The following is a 25,698-nucleotide window of genomic DNA, read 5'->3' on the forward strand; positions in this document are numbered from 1 at the left end:
TCATAGAAGGGATAACTTTCATGGTAAAAATATCACAAAACGTGCGAAACTATTTCCATTTGCGTAGTTAATCTTTGTTTACATTGGTTGTACGGCTCCACGTGCTATCATCGAAGGCCGACGGAGAGCTAGCGATACGGTCACTTTGATGTATGCAGATATATTGTCATGAACCTGACTGCCGCAGTTGGAGTAGCGTATCTATATAATTATGCAAAACAATATGTAAAGCGTCCCTAAAGGCTTCCATTAGGCAAATCTGTTCTGATTTCAGAAGAAACGCGTTTGTTTTCAAACAAGAGAAAACTCCGGTCACGTGATATGCAAATTTGGCTGTGATGGTAAGTCGCCAATGCGCCGGAGTGTTCCATACAAGAATCTTGAAATTTGCCCTCTAACCTCAAAAGTGTAATCACGTTTATATTTTTGTTTATGTCTTTGGGAATGCCATCATAATGACTTTTGAAAAGGTTTACGACTGACCAGAATTCCCAGATGCATTTACCTTTTTGTTTGTTTAAATCAGATTGGTTTGAGATTGCAGACTAATGGAAAATCAAACTAAACACAATTTATGGATAACAACTTCTTTAATTACTGTAAAGGCGACGTTTTGGTATAGATCCTTATACCGTTGTCAAGCAAGACAATCTTGCTTGACAACCTTATGAGGATCTATACCGAAACTGGGGGTGGGGGTCGGGAGGGTTGCTTGTCCGGATTAACAAGGTTTAATTGTGCCAGCCAACTGAATTACCATGCCGCAGTTTAACGTGGATATCCCATTCAGACATATTATCTCCCCTTAATGCCTAGAGACAGCCAGGGTAACAAGTACCATCTCTTAACGTCTTTTGGTATGACACGGCAGTGGATCGAACGACCTACATTTCGATCGCCGGGAAAGCGCACCTTCCACCGGACCACGGATACGGTCTGAAGTAGGAGTGTTGGGTCGCTTGCTGGAACTCCGCTCACCTTATGTGTGTCGAACTTTGTACTCGGTCAATTGCAGTACATGTATTTGTAAAATGGGCTGAGTTTGTTTTTTCAAAAAAGAGAGCTGAGATTATTCCAGTCACATTTCAAATTATACCGATGGAGGGAATATGGAAATTATCTCTCTGTCTACTTAAACATTACTATACATGCGTAGGTGATTTTAAAAAAACCCAACAATTTTCGGATTTCTGCGTCAAAGTATTTGATTGATTTATGGCCCTAGTTAGGAGTTTTATTGGACATGGCATGACATGGGGAATGGCAATGATCTAAATATTAATGCGAAACGTAATTACTTTTTTATGGGAGTTATTTGTTTTATGCCTACCAACCCGATTATATTATTATCGGCTCTTTGTTCAAGCAGGAATATTCGTAGTTATGTAACAATTGTCTATCTATAAAACTGTGTGGTTGTAATCAATTCTGCGTTTGATGTAGGTTTTGTAATTATCTACCACAAAATACCATATGCAAGTACATAGACTTGTACATTTGGACAAGACAACACAACACAAGTTGATCATAAATTAAATGTCAAAAAGAATATCTAAGGACAACTGCATCATGGCATTCACACCGTACCATCATATACTACTCAAAACAAGTTAAAGAACACCCACAATTATAAGATAGTGTTTTGCAAGACAATCAGCAATGACTGATTAACCATAGTCATATGAGATATTGCTTTACCGCAAGAAAGCGATGTCCCATCTCGGCCACCATACTCATTTGATGTGCTACAATCAAAATGCACTGGGTGTCTGTGAGGCAGGGAATGTGAAACCTGTCTTCGATTAACTTGATCAGATCCACTTGACTTCGCGCCGCCATCTTGTTTGAAGCAAATGCAAGTGGCCATTTACCTCACTTGTCTCGGAGTAATATCAGGAGTAGATCACACGTACACAGTAATAACATCTTATTCTTTATTGCTTTTTTACATCTGTATATTGTAGAATTTGATCCAAAGATTTCTTTCAATAGTCGTGTTATTGTAAAAAATAATAATGCAAAATTATTAGCAAAACCGCAAAATGATTTAATACTGTTTAATCTCTTTCCCAATCTCATTAAAATCCGATCTTTAACTCCAATACCGTACCCCTCCGCGGGAAGATCTGAAGACAGATCGTATCAGAAAAAAACATATATCTTATTTTAATAAGATTGATAAAGGATAACATCAGAAATAGGACACAACAGGTAGATAGTAGACCATCCAGAGAATATGTCTGTTGCATTGGCGTTTGCCACAACCACTGACATGGTACAGACAGTACAAATAAGGGTTAGCTGATCAGAGAAACCAATGTAGCCATGGCAACGAAATTGAACTAGAGTAACATGCCCTTGTCGGGCACGACCATACAGGATGTACAGGGTTGACAACGATACTCAATAGTAACGGACTGCTGTACTTTTGCAGAGTAGTTATATTGGTTTCTTAAACATCAGAATTGTGTAGTGCATCAAGTCCGTGTTTTATTTTATGAAAATAACAATTGTTTATTACTTCAATGCGAATAACTTTTCATTCGTAGTCTTTTTATTGAGTTTTATTTTACACATATAAGCACATAATATAAAAAAAGGCTAACCGAGCAAATAACTCTTGTCCCATGAACTGCACATAGGTCCCATGACGTTTTGCAATATAAGACCCGTACTAAAAGTAACTAGCAAAACAATCGTTATCGCACATTATATGATTTACTGACGGAATTCAAGTGCAAATGAAATTTGCGCATAAGAACTCACATACAATAATACGTAATTCAGGAAACGTCTCCTTTGGAAGTAGTTTAGCCCTCTTAACCATTCGTGACCACTCGTGTTATTCCGAGTCTTGTCTCCTTGACGGGAAGGGGCGAGTGGTACCGAAAGCCCTGTCACGATTGCTTAACCCTATTCCGGCGTACGGACACAAGGGTGTTACAGGCTGAATGGTCGACTAGTATTTTTTTAAACGCATAAACACAGATGAATCAATTCAGCTCATTCAATGCAAATGTTCACCTTAGATCTCCGACCCATTAAACAAACATGAAGTTGAGATGAAGACCTTATAATCAATACGAGTTTCTAGGTGACCAGGTTTTAGTTGAACTGACCAAACCATATCCTACCTGTAATGGAAACCCTCTAACAGCACCACATCATGGCATTTTGAGAACATAGAAGCCTCCGGGTATGTGGAACTCACACGAACCAAAACAGGAGGGGGGAGGTCAAATTGAGTTGTGAAAGCTGACTAAAATAGACGTATCCTACTTCGTGACATCAGGATTCGAGTCATACAGGTTGAGGAAATCCAGATACGAGACATCAGGTTCGATATATCCAGATTTCAGACTTCGGGTTTGAAGTATCCAAATTCGAGACGCCAGGTTCAATGTATCCAGAATCGAGAATCAAGTTAAGAGACACACAGGTTCGATACAATAATATTCGAGAATCCATGGGGTTTCATGGGGTTCGAAAAAACAGTTCTGAAATATTCATGTGCGGGATAACGATAGGTTTTATTATGAGATGCGGCTAGGGACATCTCAACACCAGCCGGTGGCCCATACTCCGCCGTAGTATTTGGGATTGGATTTACGTGTTGACTTTCCTAAATATGAGGGCACCAGCTTCCTCTTGTAACGGTCCAAAATCTTGATCATCTTTGCTAGAATATCCGGGGACTTGTAGGCGATGTCGTAACTCTCGGTTGGGTCAGCTATGTACAAAGAAATTAGTGAATGAGGAAGAATCTTTAAACATCAAATGCAGTGACAAAAATATAATGTGTTAAAGTGAATGAGTATGGTTAAGCGCCACTTTCAGCAAAATTCAAACACCATCACGGCGGTAGAGACACAAGAAATTGGCTTCACACACTGGACCAATGTAGGGAATCGAACCCGGGTCTTTGACGTGACGAACGAACGCGTTAACCACTAGGCCACCACACCCCCTAAAATGTTTTTAAAACATGGCTTACGTCATAGCTAGTCTCAGTTAATGTCGGTTATAGTGCTAGCCCGCTGAAATACCATGGCGCAGTTTAACATGAATACTCCACTCAGACACAGTGTACCAACTCCGAGCCGACCAGTCCTTGTTTTATTCTCAGGGCAGGTTAACAACAAGTACAAACTTTCAACGTCTCTTGGTATGACGCGACCAGGATCGAACCCCCGACCTTCCTCTCTCCGAGGATACGCAATAGAAAGATTAATCAATTAACTAGTATAGTATCACATGCAGTATACAATATTTCAAGTGTAATATACAGTATGCCACATGCAGTAATAAACAGTGGACCGCGAGCAGTGTGCGCTGGGCAGTTGCACACATTTCCTCCCCCTCTCCCTCAAGCAAACCCCTAATGGGGGAGTTACCAGGTCACAGGCCAGGCGTGCACTGGTCAGCTGTTTCACCGGTGGCTAGTGAGGGGTGCTGGAGGCCGGTATACATACTCTTGGAGTTATGGGACTGCAACTTGATACTGATGTCTTATAAGACCAAGAGTAAGATCATCCGGACGACCACTGCACGTGAGGCATGTGGGTTGTGGACGAGATACTACGTAGCATTTCTGTATTACCTTATATAGAATAGTATGAATGTTAGAAAGTGAGTTCTATGCAGCTAGACCGGCGCGAGCTGGACAGTGGAGATCTGGGAGCTGAACACGAAACAGCTAGTGAAGCTCCCATGCACAATAAAACGTTGTGGACCCGCAGACGGAGTTGTGTTGTATATTGAAGAAGTATCCCCTGGAACTACATACTTGTCTACGGCGGATAATAGTCACGAAACAGTAACAAGACCTGTCGTTAGAAAATAGTTGTCTGTTTCTCTATTTCAATGCGAATGTGTCACTTAAATAAAAACAAGCCGTGTTTCGTCACAACATGAACGCGGGATGTCTATTTCCTATGGCAAAATGGTTACTGTTTTTTTCACAAGTACACATTCAGATAAACTTATGGGCTATAGGAAAAATAATAAAACAAAAACCACGAAATATACCTTTACTAGTGTCTTATCAAATTTTCCCTTACCAATCCGCATAGGATAGATAATTTCGTAACTGAAAATGTTCTTACAATTTGTAATGGACAGTATTATTGATGCGATAAGGATCTTGGTATCACGATCCTATAAATATGCAAATGAGGTCACCTGGCAAGAACTATATTTAGGGTCCATACATAGAACCAATGTCTGCTCAGTCATTCATCTGTTGTATTACATGTGTTCCCAATGAGCTTGATGGGGGTTTCCCTATGTATGGGTGCTCTGTGGACACACATGCCTGCAAATCATTTGGCCCTCCATGATTAAAGGGGCGGTTTACTCAAACACTGTATCCATAGGCGGTTACACTGTATTCATACGCGGTTTCATTGAGCAAATTGATCCAATGATTATTTTAAGAATGACATTATATGATAAGGAGATTATTACCCTCGTGCGTTTTTGTTTCGTAAATATCATATTTCAGGAATAGTATGGCTCACATAATAAAATTTGTATTCCTAATATATGACACTTATGATACGGAATCACACTCTCGATTAATAATCTCGATTTATGCAACAATACTGAAATGTATGGTCAGCGGATCCATAGAGGAAGCGATTAGAAATTCTTTGGTAAATTGTTCTTTCTGAACCACATTGGAAATAACGCCCTAATGTGTGTAGATAAATATGAGTGAATGAGTGATGTTTTACACCGCTTTGAAAGTATTTCGGTTATACCACGACGTGTCAGAGTGATTTGTGAGGAAAGCCAGAAGGCATGGTTGGGAACTTTGGTGAAACTTACGCGCACGGAATTGGGACTGACAAACATAGAAATATCATCAGGGCTAACCGGGATTCAAATAAAAGTGATAAAACCCTTTCAATAAATATAAGAAATCAAACCAACGACCACAGGTTTCTGGGACACCTAAGGGACACAACTCTGCACAGCGAATTGTGATGCCACAAACGACTGTGCCCTCAGATGAAGACATAACAAGTACGCAGCATGGCGCGTTTCAAGTATTTCATTGTCATGGATAAGTGTTGTTTTCCACCGCAGTCAGCAATATTACAGCTATATCACAACGGCCTGGTGAACCAGTGGCTGATATCATGAGTACGACCACGTCACCGGGACACAACACACAATCAACCATGTCACAAATTGTAACCATCCGATCCCCATTAATCGGCCATTACGACTAGCTTGGAGTACTTGGAGTTATTGTACCTGAATACCTCCCCCCCCCCCCCCCACACACACACACACACACACCGAACCCCCACACCCAAGCCCCCACCTCCACCTCCACACACTCCATTAAGGTGCATTCAACTACCTGTAATGTTAAAGAGTTGGTACTCGGGGAGCCTGAGCTTGTCAGCTTTATAGAGGCACCTGTCTGTCCACAGGGTAGGTACGGGGTACCAGTTGTTATAGCGCCCTGGATTGCCGTGGATGAGCTTCATATGTCCAATACTGTGGAGAAGAGATCAAACGTATTGTAAACTTTGTACTTTATAACCAGGTTGAGGTAAATGATAATTGGGATTATGACAATGTTCAGTCAATATGACAACGTTAACAGTTGTTGTTTTTTATTAGCGACTCAGTTGATACAATTTGAAAAGTACAGTACCCTTGATCTTAAAGCGACGTTCTTGGAGTGAGTGAGTATTGTTTTACGCCACTTTTAGCAATATTCCAGCAATATCACGGCGGGGACACCAGAAATGGGCTTCACACATTGTACTCATGTGGGGACTTGAACCAGGATCTTCGGCGTAACGAGCGAACACTTTAACCACTAGGCTACTCAACCACCCCTGGCGTTCTTGGAAATTTTAGAAAATACCGGTGCATTAACAAACACGACAGGACAAGTGCTGTCTATGTGTTTCTCGTCGCCTCTGTTGACCCAAATTTACCAACTCTATTATGTCGTATGTCGTCCAGGTGGACTTACTATTTTGACCTAAAGGTAGCGTCTTGCCTGACCGTATGTCGTATGTCGGCCAGGTGAACTTACTATTTTGACCTGAAGGTAGCGCCCTGCCTGGTGGTATGTCGCCCAGGTGAACTTACTATGTTGACCTGAAGGTAGCGTCCTGCCTGGCCGTATGTCGTCCAGGTGAACTTACTATGTTGACCTGAAGGTAGCGTCCTGCCTGGTCGTATGTCGTCCAGGTGAACTAACTATTTTGACCTGAAGGTAGCGCCCTGCCTGGTGGTATGTCGCCCAGGTGAACTTACTATGTTGACCTGAAGGTAGCGTCCTGCCTGGCCGTATGTCGTCCAGGTGAACTTACTATGTTGACCTGAAGGTAGCGCCCTGCCTGGTCGTATGTCGACCAGGTGAACTAACTATGTTGACCTGAAGGTAGCGTCCTGCCTGGTCGTATGTCGTCCAGGTGAACTAACTATGTTGACCTGAAGGTAGCGTCCTGCCTGGTCGTATGTCGTCCAGATGAACTTACTATGTTGACCTGAAGGTAGCGTCCTGCCTGGTGGTATGTCGCCTAGGTGAACTGACTATGTTGACCTGAAGGTGGCGTCCTGTCTGTTTCATACTACCGTAAATATGCGGTCTGTCGTATACCATCCATGTGCCATCCAGGTGAGTTAAAAACGTTGACCTGAAGGTAGCGCCCTGCCTGTTTAATACTACCGGAATTCTGCGGTCTGTCGTATGCCATCCAGGTGAGTTAAAAACGTTGACCTGAAGGTAGCGCCCTGCCTGTTTAATACTACCGGAATTCTGCGGTCTGTCGTATGCCATCCAGGTGAGTTAAAAACGTTGACCTGAAGGTAGCGCCCTGCCTGTTTAATACTACCGGAATTCTGCGGTCTGTCGTATGCCATCCAGGTGAATTAAAAACGTTGACCTGAAGGTAGCGCCCTGCCTGTTTAATACTACCGTATTTCTGCGTTCTGTCGTATGCCATCCAGGTGAGTTAAAAACGTTGACCTGAAGGTAGCGCCCTGCCTGTTTCAAACTACCGTAAAGCTGCGTTCTGTCGTATGTCGTCGATGTTGTGGACGATCTGCCGGCGTTTGCTGGGCGTCCCCTTCCGTATCATCATCCACTGGTTGACACCGTCCATTTTCTTACCTGAAAGATTTTTTTAAAACTTCAGTCAACATTACAGACGCTTTGAGTGAGTGAGCGAGCGAGTATTATTTTATGCCACCTTTAGCAATCTTCACCCATTTAACCAATGCCGGTAATCGGACCAAGGCCGGCGGAGTGACGAGAGAACGCTTCAACCATTATGCCACCTAACATTCTCTACAAACGCATTGACTGGGGTATAAATCTACTTGGTAAATGTATAACCATTTTCAATACGTCACAGGTTGTGTATACACGCTACATTCCTCCATCATGGAACAACGTAGTGCATACAAAACCTGTAAAGTATTGCCGATGATGTATAACATGTGAATAAAATCAAACACGCCCATGCTCTAATAAATCCCCATCAAACCCATCTCATCAGCATCCCGTCCAAACACCTCTCACGAACATCCCAAACCAAACCCATCTCATAAGCATCCACACCAAATTTCCTCCATCAGCATCCCCTTACAAAACCCAACTCTCGAACATTCTTCATCAAACCCGACTCTCTATAGCTAACATCCGCCATCAAACCAATCTTATCAGCATCCCCACTAAACCCGACTCTCCAACATCCCCCACCAAACCCGACTCTCCAACATCCCCCACCAAGCCCATCTCATCAGCACCCCCCTACAAAACCCGACACATCCCACCTCAACACCTGGCAACGTTTCTCACAACACACACATTATACACCCCAATGCCACCAGCCCAACATCTAACACCATAAGTACCCACATCACTCCAAACGCCTGACACTAAGGACACAAACCAAAGGGAAATAAAGGTGGACACTTGCTGGAACTTACTTGACTTCCCACCTGCAATGTGAAGCAGCGTTGGATACCAGTCCACAGCATGGAACAACCTATAACATACATGTAAGTATGTGAGTGAGTGAGTGTGCTAGGTTTAACATAGCTGTGGTTACCGTACCCCCTCCTCATTGTGTAACATCACCTTTATCAGTGTTACGGATCTTCCTTCTTTGTGCTGTATGAGTTACATATAGTGAGGGAGTGAGTTGGGTTTAACACTGCTTTTAAGGGCGCCCCCGATTTACGTCTAAATAATTCCCAGTGATCTACACTGAATACAATTTCCCCTGTACCCGTGCTCCGGTGTTGTATAAATGAGAAGGTGAGTGAGTGAGTTGGGATTGAAGCCCCTTTTACCAAATTACCAATCATATCATTGGGGGGAAACAAGGAAAAGGCCTCACACACTGTACCCATATGGGGAAACAGAGCCAGGACGTGGCGAAACAACACTTTTACCACTAGGCTACCAATCTCACTGCTGCGGATCATCAATATTTCACGCGTTTCTACACACTGCTTTCCTCCTTCACCCGTGACTACACCAGGTTGAAAGTCGGGATTGTATTGATGAGTGTCTCTTTTTAGTCAGTTATTGTTAGTTTCTTGTTTAACGCCGCGCTCAGCAATATTCCAGCTATATTACGGCGGTCTGTAATTAGGATACGATGACATGCATCAACCACGTCAGCGAGCCTGATCACCCGACCCCGTGAGTCGCCTCTTACGACAAGCATTGTCGCCTTTTATGGCAAGCATTGGTTGCTGAAGGCCTATTCTAACCCGGATCTTCACGGGTCTTTAGTCAGGTAATAAACTGAGGCAATGTATTACACACAGAAGTCAAATGCATCCCACTCCGAACATAAACTTTGTTCGAACCCAACCATTGCCCTCCATTAAAGCAATGTATACATTCGTGTTATTCCGGGACAAGCCGAATAGCGACTCGTGCCCCTCTCATGGCCGTTTTTGCGACCGGGTTCCGTCTTAGCGCAAAGGGGCATATCTAAAACAACTGTCAACTCGTTGCGTAATGGTTCACATATATATCCCCATATATTATATATATTTCAAATGCAATTTAAAGCATATCTGGACATGCGGAACTATACAGTATGATTGAACACATTTAACTGTGTCTTGGGTATATTTTTAGATGCAAGACATATGTAAAATCAAAAATTATTCCTGAGGGATTTTTTGACGAAGAACTTGAAATCATACGCGCATTGCACATAACATTCATCGATAGAGGGACGAGTCATCTTGCAGGTTACGGAAAGGGGCGAGAGGAGACGAATGCAATGTATAGAGAGAAGTTACAACAAGGCTATGGGACATGTTTAACACGATGTCCAGCCAGAAACATTGCCGTTTGAGCGATGTAAACTGGGCTCTCATTGGTCTGAGTACTCGCTGGTTTCCCTCTCGACAGAACCAGGCCGTCACTTGATTCGTTGGTTAAAAATAACGAATACACGGCAACGAGGCCGTGTGTAATTACGGGTGATGGAGGAACGTGGTGTATACAAACACGTGAAGTTTTGACTATAATTGTAAGTTATGTGTAATATAATGACAGATTACCCATTATGCCATTGTATCCTCCTCTTGAGCAAAGTTTTACTGTACACGAGGGTGGGGACTCTCATGCCCCCTTCCCATAGAGTTGTTTTTCCACCCCGCAGGGGCCAGTTATTCCCCCCTGCATAGGGGGCGCCACCGTTCTGAAATTATAAAATTTGTTAAAGGGCAAATAATTACTGGGTCTTACAGTTTATTGAATTGAGATATTAGAGATGAAGCTCAGCTCACCCATGACGATAAAAGAACGCGTTGCTAAGGATGTAACTGTTGTAAATCATATGTGAAAGAGAACACCTGTGTGTAAGTTTTGTTAAACGCTGCTTTAAACAGTATTTCACTTTTATCACAGCGTGTTCGCTTGATGTTGGGAGACGTGAGGTAGGTCTTAACCGTTTACCACTTTGGTATGGTGCTGACAAACTAAGAAACATTATTACGGCGATTCTGTAATTCGAAGCTCGATTCACAGGTTTCGGGCACGCCTAGGGGAGGCAACTCAGCAAATGTTTGAGAACAATGTCTAAATAAAAGTGTTGCCCGGGCCGAACTGGCACTGCACTTTGCACACATAATTGGATTCGAACCGGGATCCTTCGCGCGACAAGCGACTCTTTAACCACTAGGCTACCTGACCACCAAAATCTTGATAACTGAAACCAATGCCTTTTAATAACAACAGAGATCTCAGAATTCCTCCAACGAGAATAATTTCAAAATGGAACGGTCACCCATCAGACAGAAAGTCTTTTTTTCTCTATTAGTCAGGCGTCTATCAAAGCAAAGAAAGAAGTCTTATCAAGTTTATAGCATGCCTCCGTGGTCTAGCGGATAGAGCGTCTATCAGGAGGGACGGGGCTTCGATCCCTGGTCGCGTTATGCTGAGTAGACATTATTTGATGGTACTTGTTGTTACCCTTCCTGGGGTTCGGCATTAAGGGGATAAAACAAGGAGTGGAATATACTGTATCGCTGAAGGGTATTCATGTTAAAACTGCGTCATGACATCACCAAAAATCTTTAAAAACTTTACACCTATCCAGGTAGTGTATGTAGTCGTGCCGTATAATAAAAATATTGCATCTACTCGTATCTATTGATTCGGTTCAACTTACCTGGTGCGTTTTTATTCATCTACAACTTATATCACAGAAAATGTATTTTGAAAAAATATCTCCCCAGCAAGGCAAAAGACATCTTCCTGAGGTAAGGGGGTTAACTGACTGTAAAAGTCCAGTTTCCACCCTTGCCGAACTTGGCTGGAATTTCTAGTCTCGGTTGACGAGCCACCAGTGGCTATTACGAGTTATGTCCCTTCTATGTCCCTCATACTGACCAATCAGATTCCACAATTCATATCACTTGCATTTGATTTAAACAAAATGGCGGCGTCCAGTCTGATCGATAGTCAAGATCTATATTGTAATAAAACGTGTCTTACCTCGCAAAGTGCATCAAATCATGTGAGCACCTTGATAAGAAACATGAAAAGATTTGGAAAATATCTGTCGAGGCCCGTTTGACGATACACATGCTCCTCAAATCTTGCAATCGATCGAAATCTGCACGATAGTTTTACGACCCGGATGTCGATTTCATAACGCGATTTTGATTGGACTATGTATAGACTCGTTAGCGCAGCCAAAATATAATTCCATAATTGCAGCTTAGTTCGGCAAGGGTGGAAACTATACTTTTATAGTCAGTTAACTCCCTTGCCACGGGAAGATGGACAAAAGAGAACTCCACACGTTACGGTGATGGAAATTAAAGGGAAAAGTCTCTGACTGAGAACATTGAACTGTCAGATCTCCGTCTCTAATGTCCCACATAAGTCGTAACACAATACTTACATCTGAGGTAAATATGACGAGAGAGTTTTTGAGCAATCCTTCAACTTTGAGTGACCTCGTTATATCCCCAATAGCTTCGTCCATAGCGGATACCATGGCTGGGGGAGAAGAGAACATATTATGAACGTGCGTGAGAGAAGATGGCACACAAGGCCAGCCCACCTACAGTTGACTGGTGGTCTTAACTATTCAAACCGGCAAGAACATGTATTGTCCATAAACATGAGCCACGAGGCCTAACTGACAACCATTATGTGCATGTCTACTGCCCCACTGGACATGTAGTGGACTCGAAACCGTTTGGTCAGATATATTTCTCCGTGGAGATATTACGGGTTGACAAGCATAATAGTCACGTGGTTCTGTATCAACTATCTGGCACGGGATTCTGTGGTAGAAATAGTCACGGGGTTCTGTATCAAATATCTGGCCCGGGATTCTGTGGCAGAAATAGTCACGGGGTTCTGTAGCAACTATCTAGCCCGCGATTCAGAGGTAGAAATAGTCAGGGGGTTCTGTAGCAACTATCTGGCCTGGGATCCAGAGGTAGAAATAGTCACGGTGTTCTGTATCAAATATCTGGCCCGGGATTCTGTGGTAGAAATAGTCACGGGTTCTGTAGCAACTATCTAGCCCGAGATTCAGAGGTAGAAATAGTCACGGGTTCTGTAGCAACTATCTGGCCCGAGATTCAGAGGTAGAAATAGTCACGGGTTCTGTAGCAACAATCTGGCCCGAGATTCAGAGTTAGAAATAGTCAAGGGTTCTGTAGCAACTATCGGGCCCGAGATTCAGAGTTAGAAATAGTCACGGGGTTCTGTAGCAACTATCTGGCCCGAGATTCAGAGTTAGAAATAGTCACGGGTTCTGTAGCAACTATCTGGCCCGAGATTCAGAGGTAGAAATAGTCACGGGTTCTGTAGCAACTATCTGGCCCGAGATTCAGAGTTAGAAATAGTCACGGGGTTCTGTAGCAAATATCAAGCTCGAGATTCAGAGGTAGAAATAGTCACGGGGTTCTGTAGCAACTATCAAGCCCGAGATTCAGAGGTAGAAATAGTCAGGGGGTTCTGTAGCAACTATCTAGCCCGAGATTCAGAGGTAGAAATAGTCAGGGGGTTCTGTATCAACTATCTGGCCCGAGATTCAGAGTTAGAAATAGTCACGGGGTTCTGTAGCAAATATCAAGCTCGAGATTAAGTGGTAGAAATAGTCAGGGGGTTCTGTAGCAAATATCTGACCCGGGATTCTGAGGTAGAAATAGTCACGGGGTTCTGTAGCAACTATCTAGCCCGGGATTAAGTGGTAGAAATAGTCAGGGGGGACTATTTCTACCTCTGAGAAGTCACGGGGTTCTGTAGCAACTATGTAGCCCGAGATTCAGAGGTAGAAATAGTCACGGGGTTCTGTAGCAACTATCTAGCCCGAGATTCGGAGGTAGAAATAGTCACGGGGTTCTGTAGCAACTATCTAGCCAGGGATTCAGAGGTAGAAATAGTCACGGGGTTCTGTATCAACTATCTAGCCCGAGATTCAGAGGTAGAAATAGTCACGGGGCTCTGTAGCAACTATCAAGCCCGAAATTCAGAGGTAGAAATAGTCACGGGGCTCTGTAGCAACTATCAAGCCCGAAATTCAGAGTTAGAAATAGTTAGGGGGTTCTGTAGCAACTATCAAGCCCGGGATTAAGCGGTAGAAATAGTCAGGGGGGACTATTTCTACCTCTGAGAAGTCACGGGGTTCTGTAGCAACTATGTAGCCCGAGATTCAGAGGTAGAAATAGTCACGGGGTTCTGTAGCAACTATCTAGCCCGAGATTCGGAGGTAGAAATAGTCACGGGGTTCTGTAGCAACTATCTAGCCAGGGATTCAGAGGTAGAAATAGTCAGGGGGTTCTGTATCAACTATCTAGCCCGAGATTCAGAGGTAGAAATAGTCACGGGGCTCTGTAGCAACTATCAAGCCCGAAATTCAGAGGTAGAAATAGTCACGGGGCTCTGTAGCAACTATTAAGCCCGAAATTCAGAGGTAGAAATAGTTAGGGGGTTCTGTAGCAACTATCTAGCCCGAGATTCGGAGGTAGAAATAGTCACGGGGTTCTGTAGCAACTATCTAGCCAGGGATTCAGAGGTAGAAATAGTCACGGGGTTCTGTATCAACTATCTAGCCCGAGATTCAGAGGTAGAAATAGTCACGGGGCTCTGTAGCAACTATCAAGCCCGAAATTCAGAGGTAGAAATAGTCACGGGGCTCTGTAGCAACTATCAAGCCCGAAATTCAGAGTTAGAAATAGTTAGGGGGTTCTGTAGCAACTATCAAGCCCGGGATTAAGCGGTAGAAATAGTCAGGGGGGACTATTTCTACCTCTGAGAAGTCACGGGGTTCTGTAGCAACTATGTAGCCCGAGATTCAGAGGTAGAAATAGTCACGGGGTTCTGTAGCAACTATCTAGCCCGAGATTCGGAGGTAGAAATAGTCACGGGGTTCTGTAGCAACTATCTAGCCAGGGATTCAGAGGTAGAAATAGTCAGGGGGTTCTGTATCAACTATCTAGCCCGAGATTCAGAGGTAGAAATAGTCACGGGGCTCTGTAGCAACTATCAAGCCCGAAATTCAGAGGTAGAAATAGTCACGGGGCTCTGTAGCAACTATTAAGCCCGAAATTCAGAGGTAGAAATAGTTAGGGGGTTCTGTAGCAACTATCAAGCCCGGGATTAAGCGGTAGAAATAGTCAGGGGGTTCTGTAGCAACTATCTGACCCGGGATTAAAAGGTAGAAATAGTCACGGGATTCTCCATGGGACTTATGTGTCCTTGCTTATTGTATAATTGTCGCAATACGTGGTCTATACTGGAATAGTTGTAGCAGTATATGATATATACTAGACAGTTGTTGCAGTTCATGATACAAACTTGAATAGTTGTAGCAATACATGATATATACTGGAATAGTTGATGCAGTACATTATGTATACTGGAATAGTTGTTGCAAGACAAGATATATGAAGGAATAGTTGTTGCAAGACAAGATATATGATGGAATAGTTGTTGCAATACATGATAAATACTGGAATGGTTGTTGCAGAACATGATATATACTGGAATAGTTCTTGCAAGACACGATATATACTGAAATAGGTGTTCCGGTATATGATCTATACTGGAATAGTTATTACAGAACATGATATATACTGGAAAAGTTGTTGCAGAACATGATATATAATGGATTAGTTCTTGCAAGACATTATATATACTGGAATAGGTGTTCCGGTATATGATGTATACTGGAATAGGTGTTCCGGTGTATGATGTATATTGGAATAATTGTTGCAGAACATGATAAATACTGGAATAGTTGTTGCTGAACATGAAATATACTGGAATAGGTGTTCCGGTATATGATCTATACTGGAATAGTTATTGCAGAACATGATATATACTGGAATAGTTGTTGCAAAACATGATATATACTGGAATAGTTCTTGCAAGACATGATATATACTGGAATAGGTGTTCCGGTATATGATCTATACTGAGAAAAGTTGTTGCAATGCATAATATATATCCTGGAATAGTTATTGCAAAACTTGATATATACTGGAATAGTTGTTGTTATTCTTGATCTTTGGTAGAATAATTGTTGCAAAACATTTTCTTTAGTTTAATACTCACCGCTATATAAACGCCTAGATCGATACCGGATTCTTGAGTACATGTCCTTAAATCTTTTGGGGGCCTGTAAGGACCAACACAATCATGATTTTAGAATTGTAATGCATCCTTTCGTATTTTAAACAAAGTGTGTGTGTGTGTGTGTTGGGGGGATTTTATCGAAAAGAATATACTGTCCCCGGAAATTCGAAAAAATAATGATTCAGAATATGTTGAATTACATTGTTGCAAGGTGTTTTTCTTGAAAAAATCCCTCATAGTATTAAATTAAAAACATCTGTTTCATAGATAAAGCTGCAAAAATTATGTATTCTCGATACAAAATCCCAATAGTCGGTCCCTAAGTCAGTGTTGTTGATATTGATGGTTGGTTTATTTTTTAAGTTTCAGTGCGTGAGAACGTGATGTTCATGTACACCCACATACATAACGAGAAGTGCTAATTTGAGTAACGTGACGTCAATACTTTATCTTTATATTTTATCTGTCATACCCAAAAATAAATGTTCTCGAAATACGTTTCCGTAGTTACCTGTAACGGCACGTGCACAGCTTGGAATGACACGAACAGGAAGAGGGGTGATTCCTGATTGTGTGTCCGGATGATGTCTATTGCACGCCGGGCAAACACAAACTGACAAGGAAAATAACAATAGCAGATTAGTTGTCATGGTAACTGACACGACTTATTAATTTATAACTTATTGTAACTGTGGGTGGCATATTGAACGTAGTACACACGTCACGCATTAAGTTATATTTTTATCAACTTCTATGAGTGAAATTGAGAGGAGTAACGCTAAATAAAAACAAGATTGGAAATATGGAATCTTCATTCTTTCGATAATCACGGTCCAAAACCTTCAAAAGCTGCTCAAATTCGAAAAAAATGAAATATTGCCAATAAATCGGGATTTGTGCGTTCGTCTATATTAATATATAAGCCGTTTTATTTATGAATTATTTAATTCTGAATAGTTATAACAATGTGTAATAACAGTTGCACGGTCACCATTACATTGGCGATGATTATTATCAATATATGAATGTACCACTAAAACGAATTGGAAAGACATTTATGCCCAGATACTCAGTAGTCATTAATGTAGTTGGTGCCCGTGAAGATCCGGGGTAGAATAGGTCTTCAGCAACCCATGCTTGCTGCAAAGGCGACAATGCTTGTCGTAAGAGGCGACTAACGGGATCGGGTGGTCAGGCTCACTGACTTGGTTGATGCATGTCATCGTATCCCAATTGCGTGGATCGATGCTCATGATGTCCATCACTGGATTGACTGGTCCAGGCTCGATTATTTCCAGACCACCGTCATATAGCTGGAATATTGCTGAGTGCGGCGTTAAACAACAAACAAACAAACAATAGTTGGTCCCACATGGGGTCGATTTCGAATGGTGCCAGAGTTCAAGTTGAGTAATATTTTAGGCCAGCTTGCACAAAGCGACAATAGCACTAAAGACTCATGCAACCCCGATACTTATGTATAGACTTAAAATACTCGTTGTGATAGAATGACTTTGGACAAGTGGTCTCTGGCCTAGGCAGCCAAGCCTGGAGCTAGATTAGCCATTAGTCCGTGTGATGTGGTTTCAACGCTGTTGTTCTCGCTCTGCACAGCGACAACTTGATGTATTAGTGATTATTTTATTTTTTGTCAAGAATTCTCTTGTTATATTTCGTGCGGTTGGGTAGCCTAGCGGTTAAAGTGTTCGCTCGTCACGCCGATGACACGGATACAATGTGTGAAGCCCATTTGTGGTGTCCCCCGCTGTGATATTGCTAAAAGCGGCGTAACACAATACTCACTCACTCTTGTTATATTTGTCCTTGTTAATACATATTTCGCTATGTGACCAATATTTTGTGCTGTGACAAAGTGTACTTATTAACTATGGCACAAAGTCTTATCATTACTCACACAATGTACCTGAGTCCCGCTCCGTCATGTGATGTTAGCGCCGAGATGATAGTGACTCCCGTACGTTAACACAGACTAACGCTAGTCGTATCGCTAAGATCACTTTGTGGAACGAAGGTAGTTTGTATGAGTAATGACTTGGTTTTGTACCAGGGTTCCTATGGCTTAGGATTAATCGAAGGAAAGTAGAGTAACCTTGTAGCCTAAAACCTTTGCTTGTCACGTGGACAAATAACGGGTTCTAGTCCCCGCTAAGGTGCAGTTCAGGTGCCGTTACATGGCTGGAATAATACTAACTTTGAAGGTTAAACCCAACATTTTCGTTGGAAAGGCAACATGTTTCGGGTTAAGAGGCACTCTTTCAAAATACGAATAGATATTAAGGCAATGAATTTTCGGAATATGATTGAGTGAGTTGGGTGTAGAGCCGTTGTTAAAGTTCATTTGAGTTATTTTTCGGCATGTCAGCTTACCATTGAAAGGCAGTTCAAAACGATATAGTTTAACGTTTACCTCTTTGGTTAAAGCTACGAGTGTCTTTCTGTCAGTGTGTTTGTTGTTTAACACCGAACTCAGCAATGTTCCAGCTTTATGTCGATGTTCCGTAAGGAATCGAGTCTGGGTCAGACAATCCAGTGATTGAAATAATGAGCAAACATCCACGCGGTCGGGGTACGATGAGTGAGTGAGTGAGTGAGTTTGATTTTACGCCGCTTTTAGCAATATTCCAGCAATATCACGGCGGGGGACACCACAAATGGGCTTCACACATTGCACGCATGTCGGGAATCGAACCCGGGTCTTCGGTGTGACGAGCGAACGCATTAACCACTAGGCTACCCGACCGCCCCCGGCGTACGATAAGACACCCCCAACTAAGTCTCCGAGCCTGACCGCCCGATCCATTTTGTCTCTCACGACCAGCATAGGTTGTTGGGGACCACTTCCAACCCAGAATGCCCACATACATAATTCTGCACATCGGCCAAATATGACAGAAGAATGCACATATCAGTGTGCATAGCTCGATGTAGTAAATGTTGTTTAAAAGTGTAACACCACCATATTCTCTTTAAAGGTCACTTTATCAGGGACACGCTTACATTCCCTCTGTTATTGAAATGTGGTTTTTTCAAAACATTAGGGTTGGTCGTAAAACAAGATATATTTTAATATACCGCTAAATGATATCAACAATTTCCAATTGAAAAGGTGATTTCTACTGTTCCTTTAAAACATATGGCTTTCATCACTTACTGTAGAGTAATTTCCATTTTCAGTGGCGAGGACAGACGAGTTGAACCAGAAATCCAAGCCAATGTGGCTCTGTTGGCCTGAAACAGTTGTGTTCTCGCCTGAACCATCTTCGTTTATCTAGGGTATAATATCTCCATTGCATTGTGATAAGGGTCGAGTGAGGATGTTCCCTCTCTCGCCCATGAGTGTAATTTGCTTCAATTTCATTAAAATCAGATCTTAGTTCTTGCTTAGTCTACATGCTGTAACCTGTGTCCGTTAGGGGTGACGCGTCGAACGCGGTCTGGGGTGTGTTTCTCTGTCCCTATAAATGGTGACTGTCTATTGCGGGATATGTCTGAACTTCTGTATCTAAGGGGTGACTGTCTAATTTGGTCTAGCGTCCTTACCTCTGTCCATTAGGGGTATCTGTATAATGTGGGTCTACGGTCCCTACCTCTCCCTAAAGGAAGCCGTCTACCGTCTGTACATTCTAATGCAGTCAAGCAACAGAACCTGACCCTAAGAGATGACTGTTTAACGCGGAATAGCGTCTATACCCTTATGGGTGACTGTCTAATGTGGAATAGCGTCAATACCTGACCCTTAGGGATGACTGTCTAATGTGGAATAGCGTCAATACCTGACCCTTAGGGATGACTGTCTAATGTGGAATAGCGTCAATACCTGACCCTTAGGGATGACTGTCTAATGTGGAATAGCGTCTATACCTGACCCTTAGGGATGACTGTCTAATGTGGAATAGCGTCTATACCTGACCCTTAGGGATGACTGTCTAATGTGGAATAGCGTCAATACCCGACCCTTAGGGGTGACTGTCTAATGTGGAATAGCGTCTATACCTGACCCTTAGGGATGACTGTCTAATGTGGAATAGCGTCAATACCTGACCCTTAGGGATGACTGTCTCATGTGGAATAGCGTCTATACCTGAGCCTTAGGGATGACTGTTTAACGCGGAAAAGAATCTTTACCTCTAATATGAGTGTAGTGGTCCTCCGCCCCTCCATAGAAGCCCAGGAAGCTGTCAAAGCCCCGGTATGTGGGCGTGTACTTGGAGTTGCAGTACCCGAGGTGCCATCTAGAAGCGTTAAACACACAGATGTCCGTCATCAGAATTTTTTGGTAAACAAATCATGAATAAGTTGTGAGCTAACGTTAACATATTTCCAATGGCATACTAATCCATATGAGTTGTATGACTGTATTATTGTAAAACTTTCTCACGGATGGTTCCTTAGTTTAACAGTGATTGGGGTGTAACGCTGCTGATACAGGACTCAACATACCAGAAGACTGAGATGGTACATGTTACCCTGTCTGGCACTCAGCGTTAAGGGAATAAAACAAAGGACGGTCGGCTCGTTATCATTATCACGTGTCTGAGTGGAGTATCCATGTTATACTGTAGCATATCTCAGTGGGCTAGCACTATAAAACCGGCATTATACCGGACTAGTATAAGTACACACACACACGCACGCACGCACGCACGGACGCACGCTTGCACGCACGCACGCACGCGTTGTGAAGGGAAGCCCCAAGTGATGCAGAATATGACCACTTTGAAACCGACTCGCATTGATATGGTGCTGACCTAGAAACCAAATCAGAGCGAATTTTAGATTCGAACCAGCGAGCATAGTTACTGGCATGCCTTAGGAGCGCAACTATGCACCAGTGCAACCAAGGTATCAAAGACCTAAATGTAGTTGAATTGTGAGAATATTTTGATGCTACACACTTCCCAACCATATGTGTTTTGTATCCGAGTTTTTTCAGCTCCTCTGGAAGCAGGCGGAACTTGTCCGGTAGATACATCGGTCGGTCCTGCGGCATGATTCCGCTCTGGAAATAGTCACAACCATGACATAAACAACAACATATAAAGTGATTAAAACGCCCGGAAAATCTCGGTTAACATGAACTCGCCAGGACAGGCTTTGATTGACTTCTATAAAATAATTACTTTTTCCTCTTTTCAAATTTCAAAAGATTGTCATTGTCGTCATAGATTACCTGAAGGCCAGTGCGGAAGGGATACTGACCAGTTAATATGGCCGTCCGCGATCTGAAAGGTAAATATAAATTATTTCTGAAAAAAAACACACATTGTACAATGTAAACATGTTCAACTAAAAACTGCTATTAATGTATAACCAAAACTTATATTAAATCTCTGAAATGAAAATATTCTTGTTAATTTGTCTTTTTATATCTAATAAAAGGGAGCTATGAGAATCTCTTACTTTCCCCGAAACTGTCAACTATAGTCCATGGATAAGCGAGAGTTCTTTTAAATAGTTTATTGCAATTTGTCTATGAACTAATTCTCGACATATGTTGAGAATTCCGGGTTAGAATTTGTCCCCAGAATGTTCTTGTGGAAAACTAACTAAAATGTATTTGAAATTGTTTCATCATTCACCGATGGAGTGAAATCATGCTCTAAGTCTCTGGTTTACCTGACTCAATTATTAACTGTCGTGATATAATATTGCTGATTGCGGCGTTCAACAACTTTTTTTCACTTACTCCGTCTATTGTGAGAGAGTAAGGTTTTATGACGCTTTTAGCAATATTAGAGCAATATCACGGCGGGGAACGCCAGAAATGGGTATCACACTTATATCCATGTGGGGTATCGAACTAGGGCTTTACCCACAAGGCTACCCCACCGCCCCACTACGTTGTACTCACGGGGTACAGACGGGCTGGGTGTAGGAACTGTTGAGAATCACCCCTGCTCGCGCCAGTCGATCCAGGTTAGGAGTTTTGATCTCGCGGTTCTTCCAGCCAACATCATTCCACCCTGAAAAGTAAAATAATGTTATTTTGGTCACACCCTTACATCACGCATGAGCACCCGTGAAGATCCGGGTATGAATTGGCCTTTAGCAACCTTGCTCGCTCACTTGGCTGATGCATGTCATCGTATCCAGATTGCGTAGTTCGAATCACTGGATTTTCTGGTCGATTATTTACAGATCGCCGTCGTATGACTGAAATATTGCTGAGTGCGGCGTTAAGCAACAACCTAACCACTATGATACTGGGTTCGAATCTCAGGTTCGACTTTATCATGTTTTTGGGTTTGTCAGCACCTTACCTGTGAGTGTGGGTTTCACCATGGTAAACGTCTGAGGCCCGAATCACACATCGGGCTTTCCTCCCACATCAAACTGACGTATTGTGATGCAATAGAAATACTGCTCAGAGCGGCGTAAACTCAACTCGCTCACAAGTACATATCAAGATAACTTTGATCCAGAGGAGCAACACGGCGAGAAGAAATTTTGTAGCATGTTCGTTAGTTCGTTTGTTCGTTCGTTCGTTCTTTAACGCCGCACTCAGCAGTATTCCAGCTATATGAAGGCGGTCTGGAAATAATCGAGTCTGGACCAGACAATCCAGTGATGGAGATCATGAGCATCGATCCACGCAATTGGGATACGATGACATGCATCAACCAAGTCAGCGAGCCTGACCATCCGATCTCGTTTGTCGCATCTTACGACGAGCATGGGTTGCTGAAGACTATTCTACCCCGGATCTTCACGGGTCCGAAGTATGACGTAAATGAGTTAGCATGTGCCAACATTGGTCAATAAAGATTCCAGTTCAAACCAAACGCGTTAAAATGAGGGTATCGACTTTCAAAAATCAACATGTTTCCAAATACGCTGAAATGACTGTAGATTTTTGTTGAAGTTCGTTAACTTCTTGTGAAGGAGTTTCTAGGGGATGGATATGTTATACAGGGGTACCTGGTAATGACATCGCGCAACATCGCTGTTGGGTGTAGGGAAACGTGTTTTAGGATGCTTATAGTTAGAAATACCTTGTTTTGTTGGTTGTACTTGTTTTGTTTAAGCCACAACAAGTATATTATTTGTTCTTTATATCGTTTTCCAAAAATGTTTTTAATACTGAGAATATGAAGGAAGGAATGTCATAGTGGTGGCGGTGTGCGTACTCCGTGCGTCCATATATCGTTCGCTTGGGCGTGCGTGCGTTCCCGTGTGTGCTAGTGTGTGTGGGGTCTGTGTGTGTGCGTGTGTGCGTGTGTATGCATTAAAATACTAAAATGCTTAGGCAATTACTAAAGTTAAGTTTAATTGTGTTCGTGTTCTTGTTCAACTGTATTGCAGTACAATCGTAAACAGTGTATTGAAGATTGAGGACATTTTCGCTTCCGTTACAGTTTTACTTGAGGTCGTCAGCAGTGACCTTGCCAATGATGACCGTCACGTCTAAGCTTCTTTAGAAATAGAAATGTCCGTAGGAAGGATAAAGTAGACATAGTAAAACATCGTAAAACATCGTAAAACATGTTCCAGTAGAACCGAGTGAGCGTGTTAGGTTCTACGCTTCTTTCAGCCATTTCCCCGCCATATCACGGTGGGGGACTAATGGTATTGGGATTCAGACATTAAACCCATTAGGGCAATCGCACCCTGGCCTTCGACATATCATAGATAAACATCTCACGTTCATGTGGATTCACTGTGTGTCTTATAAATCTATTGTAAACACGTGTCCTTCCAATATCAAACAATGAAATAGCACTTTCCATTGCGATAGTGTGTTCCATGTCACTCACAAGACAATGCTTTGTCATGCAAGACACGACCCGTGAAGATCCGGGTTAGAATAGATCTTCAGCAACCCATGTTTGCCGTAAAAGGCGACGATGCTTGTCGTGAGAGGCGACTAACGGGATCGGGTGGTCAGGCTTGCTGACTTGGTTGATGCATGTGATCGTATCCCAATTAAGTGGATCGATGCTCATGATGTCCATCACTGGATTGTCTGGTCCAGACTCGATTATTTCCAGACCGTCGGCATATAGCTGGTACACTGCTGAGTGCGGCGTCAATCAACAAACAATCAAACAAACCAACAAATCATGCAAGACACACTTCGAGCTGATTATATCTTTAATATAATATTTTGTTTGGATTTGTACTTAAACGAAATTTGTGAATACAATTATTTACACAATATATGTAGTACGAACGAACAAGATGCTTTTTAGAGAAAGGAAATTGATATCTGAAAAATAACAATCTTTCTAAGTTTTCTGTCAATGTTATTAAGTCATTTCTCAAGGAAAGCGTATTTCCTTTGACGCTCACAGCGAGGAGTCAATATTACAGAGAATATGTGTTCACGTTTTAATAACGTTTCAAACCGCGCCACATTTAACAGCTGTTTTCGGAAGAGATCTCATTATTGGTCGCATAAGAGGTATAGATTCCGCTCAAATAACTTACGGCGTATTTTTGCGATAATTGGAATATTCAGAAGTGCGACGTCAGTAGCCTTGACCTACTGACCCAGAGAGAAACCTCAAAAAGATACCTAAGCGTAACAGGATACTACATAAACAAACATTAATAAGCAGGCGGTAAGTGGTTCGCTACGCTAAACAAGTTCCAGGGGAATGAGAATTCTTGAGAGGATATTTTCTTTCAGCTTGCGCCTTTAAAGTGCATGAAGACAAGGCAAGGCAAGGAATGGTTGCATGCATCCCGCCTGAAGAGAATGTCATTTCTGAATGACAACTGCTCCAACTTGTAGTTCAGTTGCGTGAGTGAGTGAGATGGGTTTGCCTCTTTTTGCAGTAATTCGGGTAATTCACAGCGTGTCAGCTTCATGTGGGAGGAAAAACACGTATCAAAAAGGGCCCGTTCTCAACACTTATCTTTGAGTAATGTATAGTTCCACACAGCGATCGTAGTGCTGAGACGATCACAACTCTTATAGTTTGACACACACCCCAAGACATCGTTGCGCTGAGATCGCTTTGTGGAACGGGGTCTTTGACATTTACCGCTTTTTTTAATGCCGAAGGTAAGCCAGGGTAAGAACAAGTAGCATGTTTTAAAGTCTTTTGGTACGACGCGGCAGGTACCAGTGACCTCCGCTCTCGGGGCAGGTAAATTATACACAATCACTATACCATTGTTGGGGTACGTACATGTAGATGACGAAATTAGCCGAGCAGATCCGAGTGCATTACTTAGATGTAGCGGATTAAGCCGAGCAGACACGAGTTATGAGGGTCGTATAGGGAGGCGATCGTATGCTGTACAATGTGAGTATTTTTAGCATATTTTTTGCCATCAATAATACATTATGAATTCCGGCTTACATCTGGCAATATATTTGTTTCACAGAAACAAGTGAGCAAATATTTCGCTTTTCTAGAATAAGAATACAAGACGGGGGAGCCTATGGTTGGTTGGTTTGTTTGTTGCTTAGCGCCGCATCAACCAAGTCAGCGAGCCTGACCACCCGATCCAGTAAGTCGCCTCTTACGACAAGCATAGTCGCCTTTTACGGCAAGCATGGGTTGCTGAAGACCTATTCTGACCCGGATCTTCACGGGTCGGGGGAGCCTATGGAAAATATGTAC

At 42.5% G+C, this 25,698-nt stretch overlaps 1 protein-coding gene across 1 annotated transcript in view; it reads right to left on the reverse strand.

Annotated features, from left to right (window-relative positions):
* Positions 1-1,932: 1,932 nt before the first annotated feature.
* Positions 1,933-25,698, reverse strand: part of LOC124117784 (arylsulfatase J-like) — a 32,164-nt gene continuing 8,398 nt past the window's right edge. Inside the window, exons 2-14 of the mRNA XM_046479796.2 lie at positions 21,978-22,089; positions 21,297-21,348; positions 21,022-21,125; positions 20,252-20,358; positions 19,278-19,354; positions 16,617-16,718; positions 16,085-16,148; positions 12,414-12,511; positions 10,564-10,703; positions 8,965-9,023; positions 8,032-8,143; positions 6,371-6,510; positions 1,933-3,730 (exon numbers count right to left, since the gene is read on the reverse strand). Of these exons, the coding sequence (XP_046335752.2) occupies positions 3,558-3,730; positions 6,371-6,510; positions 8,032-8,143; positions 8,965-9,023; positions 10,564-10,703; positions 12,414-12,511; positions 16,085-16,148; positions 16,617-16,718; positions 19,278-19,354; positions 20,252-20,358; positions 21,022-21,125; positions 21,297-21,348; positions 21,978-22,089 (1,340 nt within the window). The 3' untranslated portion in view covers positions 1,933-3,557. The remainder of the gene's footprint in view (positions 3,731-6,370; positions 6,511-8,031; positions 8,144-8,964; positions 9,024-10,563; positions 10,704-12,413; positions 12,512-16,084; positions 16,149-16,616; positions 16,719-19,277; positions 19,355-20,251; positions 20,359-21,021; positions 21,126-21,296; positions 21,349-21,977; positions 22,090-25,698) is intronic.

Source organism: Haliotis rufescens, unplaced genomic scaffold (genome assembly GCF_023055435.1).
Source record: "Haliotis rufescens isolate VD_foot unplaced genomic scaffold, xgHalRufe1.0.p SCAF_6, whole genome shotgun sequence".
Lineage (NCBI taxonomy): Eukaryota > Metazoa > Mollusca > Gastropoda > Lepetellida > Haliotidae > Haliotis > Haliotis rufescens.